This window comes from Haliotis rufescens, unplaced genomic scaffold (genome assembly GCF_023055435.1).
Source record: "Haliotis rufescens isolate VD_foot unplaced genomic scaffold, xgHalRufe1.0.p SCAF_4, whole genome shotgun sequence".
NCBI lineage: Eukaryota > Metazoa > Mollusca > Gastropoda > Lepetellida > Haliotidae > Haliotis > Haliotis rufescens.
In genome coordinates this window covers 11,372,726-11,382,597 of record NW_025964112.1, presented here as the reverse complement: position 1 = coordinate 11,382,597, position 9,872 = coordinate 11,372,726, and the positions used below count along the sequence as shown (strand labels likewise).

Sequence of the window (9,872 nt, the reverse complement as noted above, 5' to 3'; positions counted from 1 at the left end):
CGTCGGTGTGCTGTTAAACTTGTAGGGAACCAAGAGCCCAGCGCAGTGGTAGCAATAGTGGGTGAGATCATTTTTAAATTCATTAAATTATTTCGACTACCATAGGTATTAGCAGGTGTGTACTGCAGGAGTGTTAAATAATAGTAGCACTAAACACAGCTTCATTTGAGGAAGCCTTCTTTCTGCACACGACTGTCACACGGGTTATAGTGGACTCCTGCACACGAAGACTCGGCCGCAAAAGAAACGCGCCTGACCCTCGGACATGCTAAATTTTGGCTTACCCTCTACCAGAGAGTATATCATCCTTCTTTCATTTGCAAGTATCACTGAATGTAGTACCATACATTCAGACAATAAATTGATTTTATATTAACGGACAAAGTGAATGTGCTGCGTGTATACAGTTCAACAAAAATATTATTTTGAAATTAATAATGCAGCAACTCTGAATACATATTCATGAAGACAAAACCCGACTTTAAGGTAGTGATTCACATTTTGAACGTGCATGTTCAATTTGGATGTTTGCGTGTGTGTTGAGAGCAGGATCCCGCACACGTATGTTTTTAATGTGAACAGCACGCGATGATTGTTTAGCTATCAGGTGCTCACATAAACACTTGTGTTTAACCGTCGCGTCAACAAGACAACCATATTCGGTTGGTGCATCTACGAATCGATACCAAACTGCCACATTAACAGTTTGGACAATTCCTGGGTTAAGGCCAGTTAGTGGCATAATCGTACGCAACCGGTTAAGGGAGCACAACGTCGGGCCCCGACGTCCAGCGATACGCCCTATATTGCTTCCACGTCAAGGTCAGGCACGCCTAGCTTGGTGTAGACAGCATCTGAGGTTCAGAAGACAAGACTGTGGCAGTATACTGTTTACAGATGACTCCAGGTTTCATCTGGACAGCTCTGATGGTCAAGCAAGGGTATTCAGGCGTCCAGGACAACGTTTTAGCGACGCTTGCGTTACTCAACGTCGTTTGTTATTGGATGGAAGTGAAATGGCATGGGGTGGCATCACAACGCATGGGATGACACAACTCACCAGTTAATGGCAACTTGAATGGCCTACGTTGTTCTGCGTATCATGTTCTGTCCTCTGTGCAAATGGAGGGACATAAGGATAATGCCGTCCCACATGCTGCACGTGTTGTAACAGCCTTACTAAGAGAGCATAACAAATTGCTGTACTGCCATGGCCGGCCGGTTCTCCAGGCCTCTCCCTCACAGAACATGCCTGGGATGAGATTGAGCGACGCCTACTACAGGACTAGAACCAACCGGTAACACTACCTCAGTTGGACCAATCTTTGGTTGACATTTGGAACAGCACTCACTGGCGGTTTTCAATCATCTGGTGTCTTCAATGCGCTGCCTCGCCTATATATATCAACGCAAGTGGTGATCACACCCAATATTGAGATTGTTAATTGAGTTGTTAGACGACAACTTTTACTCCTCTTTTAGGGGCGTGTTGGTATGTCTTCTGTTACCTGTTTAGAGTTGTGTCAATGACTATTATAATAAATATAAAATAACATTTACAAACCACTTTATTTGAAGTTACTTTTCCCCGCTATTGTGTGGCAGTTACAGGTTTTTGTTTGACTGTCAACTAACCAGTAAATCACCTAGTGTCAGTATTAGTATATAGTGTATATAATACATAGTGTAGTTAGTATTAGTCATTAGTATCATTATTAATATTAGTATTTAGTTTTAGTATTAGTATTTAATATTAGTATTTAATATTAGTATTTAGTATATAGTATTTAGTATTAGTTTGCAGTATGGGTTTTAGGGATTTTAATGAAGATTTGATACAACACCTTTTAACTTAGTTATGCTTGGGTCAGTCACTACCCTATCAGCTCTTTTGTGTCAGCCAGGGCAAATGTTCTGGTTGAGTGGTTGACCCTATCGTTTTCTTTAGGGTCAGCTTTGCATGCTTTTTAACCCTCACTTGCACCTCAGTCACTACACAGGCAAGTCACTGACAGGCGACAGCAAATGGGCACATTTTATAGATTTTGTAAAGTCTAGGTATGTTTCCAATTAAATACTCAAACATATATAAACCTATCTTTTCATAAATAAGATTATATATATATAGGTGTACGTTAAATAAGGTATTTGTTATGATGTGTGTGAGATTTAGTCAATGTCTGATTCTCCTGGACAGGGCGTTGTTTGAATATGTTTATGAGGCTATTATCATATATGTGTTAAATGTATTGTAAGTGTGTGGACATTTATGATAGTTTTAGGATGTTTATTAATTTATTGTGTTTTATGGTAGTGCTGTTTTCAGATCTGTAAATATCTATAAACAATAGCACTGATTTGATAATAAGGTCCACACGTGCAAGAGCATTGTGTAAGGAAGCTTATTGTACATTTAGAATAATTTCATATTTATAGGTACCTTGATGTCACTGTAGCCCTGGCCATGTAGTCGTGGCAGACTAAAGTGTAACCTACACCTAGAGGTCATACGTCTGGTATGTTTACTTATCACCACATGTCAATATATATTATTATTATGTTTATCTATTGATCACGTTTTACACCACCCAAGAAGTATGTTGATTTGACGTATGCATATACTATATGTATGTATAATGTAATCCTAATGAAGTATCATGTTCTCATTTTAATTGTCATAATTTACAAGATTCTTATTGAGTGTTATTGTGCATTTCAGGGTGTGAAAGAAAAGTATACCATACATACTCGTCATCTAATAAAACGAATCATTCCCGTAGCCGTGTTTTCATTTATCATTTATCGATGCACACACATGTTCTGCTACAATTATATGTGCACGCGCGTGTGAGTGTCGGTGTGTCGGTTATGGTTTGAAATATTATCTCTGTGAGTAAATGTGATCCCGCGATCACGTGATTTACACGGGGAAAACATGGCTGCCTCCATGTGATACAAGTAACTTTGCATTTGACATTGAGTATGTTTTATTTCGAAACTCAGATTCCTATTGTCATTGATTTGCGAGAGTAAGTTTATGCACGTCTAAGAGAGCCAATTGTTTTGTTTTAGGTAGTCATTCATTATATGAAGCTTTATTTGTGTTCGGGAAGATTCTTAATCTGTTCAGTCTTTTGATAAACTATTTGACCAAGAAGAAAGTGCCCCCCTCATGTAAACAAATGAACCATTCCCCAGCTGTTCACCCGTACATCGCCCGCACACAAAATTAATAACGCCTTCAAATCCGTACTTGCTATGTGCAATATAGTGCATGACATTATATGGGTGGATCATAAAAACACATTGGAGCTCCACCACACATCAGACTAGAGGAATACACCCGACTCGCCTAAAAAGATTTTGACCCGACTCACCTAAAATGTTATTGAGCGAACTACGGTCGGTTTTTGTATTTTAGAATAAGTATATGTAACTATCAGAAATACATAGTAATGCATTTTATACACATAATGTACCTAAATGTTAGTGTTGTAGTCTCGGTCTCATTAGCGTAACCGACTGGGCTCTGACTCACTGACTCAACATGAAGCGCAGCACGTTTAGCATAGTAACCAGCCGTTCTATGGATAAATATGACAGAAGACAAATTCTATGGATGATACCAAAATATTATAGGCCTATATATTTTTAGGCGAGTCGGGTCAGATTTTTTAGGCGAGTCGGGTGCAACCCGACTAGAAGATGCTAAATCAGTAAATGCAACAATACTCCAACTCTTAGATGTCTCGCTGGCGCTGATTTAATTAGGCCGCATTATCGCCAGAACAATAGTCAAACCAGTCTGCATTGCAGTCCATATTAAATAAGAAAATGCTGAATCCACGAAGAAAAAGCCATCCCTGATGACCATATTTCAATACTTTCGAAGTCGGAGTGTTGCTCTTGAAACAGTGATATGAAATTCGTAAACCTAGTGAGAACAGTATTCTATGGTACATTTTGTATGATGTGTGCATACCAATTAATATTAAAGATTGGGCAACATGGCAGTTTAATTACCAGGCACAGCATATAAAGCTAACTGGCTCAGACTTGCCAGCTTGGGCTCTAACTTCACAGATTGTGTGCCTCTCCTAATCCTAAATCTCAATAAAATCAGACCTTAGTTCTCGCTACCGCTAAACAAAGATCTGAAGACATCCCATTAGGGGTCATGTCAGAACGACCTTTCATCCGACCAATCAGAGCGTCGCTTACCAGATCATGAAAGTGACAATCGGAATGTGATTTCTAATCATCCAACCTAGAAAACTTTAACACAGGGTATTCCGAACGCTAGTTACAGGTTTAACGACTGAATGCCTACAATCTAGACCATCTATTAGCCATTCTAGAATGTTCTTTTGTTTAGGTTTCAAATTTGTAATCGAGAATTTGTCAAAATATGTTGCGAAGCTTTGACGCCAATTTGAAATAGGTGCCGTAAAGCATGAGAAAGCTGCCTCCTGATTGGTCATTCCATTGGTCAGTCAAAGTTCGTGCAAGGTCGGTCTGACGTGACCCGTAATGGGATGTCCTCAGATCTTTGTTTAGCGGCAGCAAGAACTAAGATCTGATTTGAAGGAGATTGTAACATATTAGACATACTCTGAACACCGTAGAAGACCTTACTATTTCTGGCCCTTAGGTTACCTTGAACATGAAACCAACCAACTGGATCATGCTGGCTCATGCCCAGTTGCATCCTTGCTCTGTGTAAGCAAGGTTTTAAAGAAGATTGTGCACACAATAACTTGTATTAATTATTTGAATTTGACAAAATTTTATTCATATGATCCCTAGCATGTGTGTGTGTGTGTGTCCCTATTGTATGAATTTTTTGAATGACCTCGCCATTAGGTCAAGGCCGCTAGAAGTCATATGAAATAAGAGGACAGAAATCATTTTTCAATCAGTAAAGAAAGGCTTTTAAATGTACACCTTTCATAAGCATATTATTTCTTTGTTGTTTCAAATATGGAGTGCATGAAATTATTTGCAAATATTTTGTTTGGTATGGAAACTTCACATTTAACTTTTAAGGTAGTGATTGAGCAGTTATTCTGAGCATTTCTCTTCTAATGAGGCAAACACCAGAGTTGTGGGCTTTCTACCAATGTTTGAGATGTCAGCCTTCCTCGTTTCCACCTACCTATGTCCATCTACCCGAGGCAAGAGAGTTAACTGACTATAAAAGTCCAGTTTCCACCCTTGCCGAACTAGGCTGGTATTATGGAGTTACATTTTGGCTGGACTGACGAGTCTATGCATAGTCCAATCAAAATCTCGCACCGAAATCGAAATCCGGTTCGTAAACTGTTGTGCAAATTTCAGTCGATTGCAGGATTTGCAAAGCATGTGCACCGCCAACTCGTTGTCAACAGATATCTTCCAAATCTTTTCATGTTTTTAATCAAGGTGCTCACGTGATTTGATGCATTTCGCGATGTAAGACCTGTTTTATCACAATATAGATCTTGATTATCGACCAGATCGTCCTGATCGGGCGCCACCATTTTGTGCGAAGCAAACGCAAGTGATACGAGAGGTGGAATCTGATTGGTCAGTAGGAGAGGCATAGAAGGGACATGACTGGTAATAGCCACTGGTGGCGCTACGATCGAGCCCAGTAATTCCAGCCTAGTTCGGCAAGGGTGGATTGTGCACTTTAAAAGTCAGTTAACTCTCTTGCCTCGGGAAGATGACCTATGTCTTGAGGTAAATACTGTATTTTCCTGTGTATAATGTACACTTTGTCCCCAATATACAGCAGTGTAGAGGGGTGTGTACATACTCATATAGAGTACACACAGAATTAATGATTGCGTGTCATCATACCCCGACGGTGTTGATTGTTGCTCATAATATCAATCACTGGACTGTAAGGTACAGACCGCCATCATATAGCTCAGTATTGCCAAGTGCATCATAGAACAAGAAAAAAACCACTCATGGATAAAAAATGTCCTTGTGGAGTTCTGACTGATCTTTGTTATCTGGTTATGTTACCATGGTTACAGGATTCATGAGCGTGATTGATTTGTTTCAGGTCAGTATGACGTCAAGACTAAGAAACATCATAGCAGAGAATTTTAGGCGCCCACAGAAAGGCCTAGTGGGGAATTTTGTTTCGGTGAGTGTTGATTGGTACTTGGAGTTCATTGCAGTGAAGGTTCAACTACAATATATACTATTGGAACATTGATCTGTTTGATTTGGGGGCAGAATAGGACCACATGCTGAGCTGACAAATTGAGGATTGGATGATTTCAATTTGTGAGCTGACTAAAACGAGTATGGCACAGTTTGTTACAATGAGTTGTTGACACACATGACAAAAATAGGAGTTAACTCTATGAAGCCATTATTATATCATATTATAGCTATTATATCCAGGTCCGCATGACCCAGGACAAATATCCCATACCTACCGGGTACCTCTTGAATCCACCAACAGGTCAGGATCAGCATGACCCACTTATGCAAAGTGAGATAGTCAATATGTGATACATTTGTTATGTTTACCAATGAAGTGAAAGTTAGAATCTCAGGAAGATATCATCTCTTAACAAAAGCTAAAAAACAAAACAAGTTGTATTGACTGGCAAACATGTCCTTGGGTTTCACCAAAGTTGTAAACTTATCCGACTTTCATCACTCTGGCTCTCACATTAAGCTGACACATCATGCGGAATTTGCAGGGATTCACATTGACCTGAGCAGTAAAAATTGTCAGTAAGAAATCCAAACTGGATTTCAAAATTTCCCAATTCTTTTAAATATATTTAACCTTTTTTTAGCGGTGTAGATAATCTGCATTTCATTGATAACAGGGCCAATAAGGTCTTTGATAGGCATTTAGAAGTTGGTGAGGTGAAATTGGGTTTAACGTCCCGTCCAAGATTATTGCACTTATATAGCGACGTGTGTGTGTGGGGTGGGGGTGGGGGTGGTGTGGTGGTGTGTGTGTGTGTGGGGGGGGGCTGCTTGTACTAGTGCTAGCTCACTGAGATACCATGCCGCAGTTTAACATGAATACCCCACTCAGACACAGTATACTGACTCCGAGCCGACCAGTCCTTGTTTTAGCCCCTTAATGCCGAGTGCCAGACAGGGTAACAACAAGTACCATCTTTTAACGTCTTTTGGTATGACGCGGCCGGGGATCGAACCCTGAACCTTCCGCTCTCCGGTCAGGAGTTGGAAGAACATGAATACATGACACTATTTATGGATATCAACATTGATTTATTTATTCACCTGAAGGAGCAAAAAGTAGCACAACATTCCAGTGCTTCTTTGCTCTGAAATGTTGTGGACCCGGGGTAGACGAGATCCAGGGTAGAAGAAGTCTTCAGCAACCCATACTTGCCGTAAAAGGTGAATATGCTTGTCGTAAGAGGCAACTAAAGGGATCGGGTGGTCAGGCTCACTGACTTGGTTGATGCATGTCATCGATCCCAATTGCGTGGATCGATTGTCATGATGTCAATCACTGGATTGTCTGGTCCAGATTTACAGACCGCCGTCATTTAGCTGGAATATTGCTGAGTGCAGCATTAAACAACAAACAAACTGAATTGTCGTGACAAAGAATAAAATAGTGGATGTCCATAAAAAGTTTCATGAATTTACTGACCAACACGTAGGAAAAGGTTTTAATGCTTAGTTTTATGTTATTGCATTAAAAATCTCAAAATAAATGTGCAACACTTCCATTGTAGGATTCCAACTGCATGTCTATCAGAAGCATGTGTATCACTATCATATTTACAACTAATGTCATGGCTTTGAAAGAGGACTAACATCAAAGAAGAGGCTTTTATGCTTGGGCAATGTTAAAATATCTATGAATTTAGGAAAATAACTGTAACAGTGGTAAGAACTTAGAAGTTTTTTCAAATTTGCCTGCCAAGGACACTTAATTTAGAATACTTAATATATCTCTGAATACTGTTCAGAGCTGCATTAAGCATTAATGATTCAGCGTAGTGTTGATGCAAGGGTGGATCCAGCATTTTGAAAGGGCCATATTTTACTTTCAGAAGTTTGTGTTTGACAAGAACAACGTGTACCTGGAGCAGAACGCTGCCCGACTGAGTCGCATTCAGCCACATCACAGAGTGCTGGAGGTTGGGTTCGGAACCGGACATGGTTTGCAGGAGGCCTACGAGTATGTCAAAGGTGTGTCTTTCATCTACACTTATAGCATGGTCTTTTACAGTCCCATTCAGAGTAAGACAGCCTCCGTGGTCTAGTACATAGAGTGTTTGCCTGGAGAACAGAAGGCCTCAGAGTTCATGCCCAGTCATGGATCAATCAATCCTTCGGCCTTGAAGGCAGGTTTGGACTATGAAGAGCCATGAATTTCTCTCAAAAGTCCTGACTAAACCCGACTACTGACCCGTAAAATTCTGGGTAGAATCTGTCTTTAGCAACCCATGCTTGCTGTAATGCTTGCTGTAAAAGGCGACTTTGCTTGTCGTAAGAGGCAACTAACAGAATTGGGTGGTCAGGCTCGCTGACTTGGTTGATGCATGTCATCATATTCCAATTGCATGGATCAATGCTCATGATGTCGATCACTGGATTGTCTGGTCCAGACTCAATTATTTACAGACAACTGTCATATAACTGGAATATTGCTGAGAGTGGCGTTAAACAACAAACATTCAAACAAACAAACAAACAAACAAACAAACAAACCGAACTACTCCTTCTGTTTCAGATGGCACAGGGATGATATATGGCATTGAGTATTCTGAACTGATGCTGAAGAAGGCAAGTCGTCGGATGAAGCAGGAGATTCAGCACGGGAAGGTCGACCTGTGCATGGGCTCTGTGAGCCAGCTGCCTTACAACACCGACATGTTTGACAGCGTCTTCCACTGCAACAGCTACTACTTCTGGCCCGACCTGAAGGTCGCCAGTCAGGAGCTCTATCGAGTGATGAAGCCGGGGTCAACAATGGTGACGACCATTAACCTTGACAGGATCCGTAGGGCACAGAGTAAAGGATTCATGAAATATGGTTCCCCGGATCCCGTGAGGTTCATGTGGATGCTGGAAGAAAGTGGTTTTGAGGATGTTAAGCTGGAGTACTTGTCAGATGGAGACAAAAAATTTGAGGCCATATTTGCCCGAATTCATGAGAAACCTGCTTATGATGAAGACTTTGAAGAGGAAGTTGCAGAGTTTGGCGATTTACAAGATGAAGCCAAGCCGTATTTTGCTGACAAGGTGAAAGGACAGCTTGAACCTTCTGTGTCATGACCTTTGTTTGGGTGAAAAGGTCAAGGATATTCGAGTGATAAAGATTAACTCAATTTTGAATGAAGATGCTTTCTGAGTAGACAATAATGTATGGTGATTGCAAATGAGGTACTTGGCTTTATGTTTCAATAACATGGTTAGATATTTGTCAGCCACAAATACACCTGCCTCTCTTCAACCTGGTCCACGTCATGGCCAAATGAATCAATGGCCTTTCAGTTGAGGAGACAACTTGTACTTACAGACATTGGAGAATGTATTGTGACATTGTGCATCTATTGCTGTATATATGTCGGACTCGACCTATGCCAGGTCACTGTTCTTGGCCGACTTTTTATGACAAATGACATTTAAAAGATACGCATGACATCTTTCCTCAATGGTCTGGCTCCAGTTCCAGGGAAGATCTAGATGCTGTAACTGGTGCCCTGTGTGATACCAAGACATAGCCTCTGTGTATTAGGGTAGTAATCATCTGCTAGAATGCTTTCATCATAAAATCTGTCTTAGCAGACGGTGAGTTTTTATCAGTGCAAACCAAATTTGTCATGTCTGTCAATTCTCCCACTCCTAGGGAGTGGCCTATGTTATTGTTG

At 40.6% G+C, this 9,872-nt stretch overlaps 1 protein-coding gene across 2 annotated transcripts; it reads left to right on the top strand.

The window, feature by feature from the left end:
* Positions 1-2,895: 2,895 nt before the first annotated feature.
* LOC124112304 (uncharacterized methyltransferase YdaC-like) lies at positions 2,896-9,813 on the top strand. Of its 2 annotated transcripts, none has more exons than XM_046472353.2 (4): positions 2,896-2,980; positions 6,053-6,136; positions 8,049-8,187; positions 8,732-9,813. In XM_046472353.2, the coding sequence occupies exons 2-4, from the start codon at positions 6,059-6,061 to the stop codon at positions 9,274-9,276; spliced, it is 762 nt and encodes a 253-aa protein (XP_046328309.2). In that variant the 5' UTR covers positions 2,896-2,980; positions 6,053-6,058; the 3' UTR covers positions 9,277-9,813. The 2 variants fall into 2 exon arrangements, with proteins under 2 accessions (XP_046328309.2, XP_046328310.2); XM_046472354.2 differs by having other exon boundaries at positions 2,919-3,029.
* The last annotated feature ends 59 nt before the right edge of the window (positions 9,814-9,872 follow it).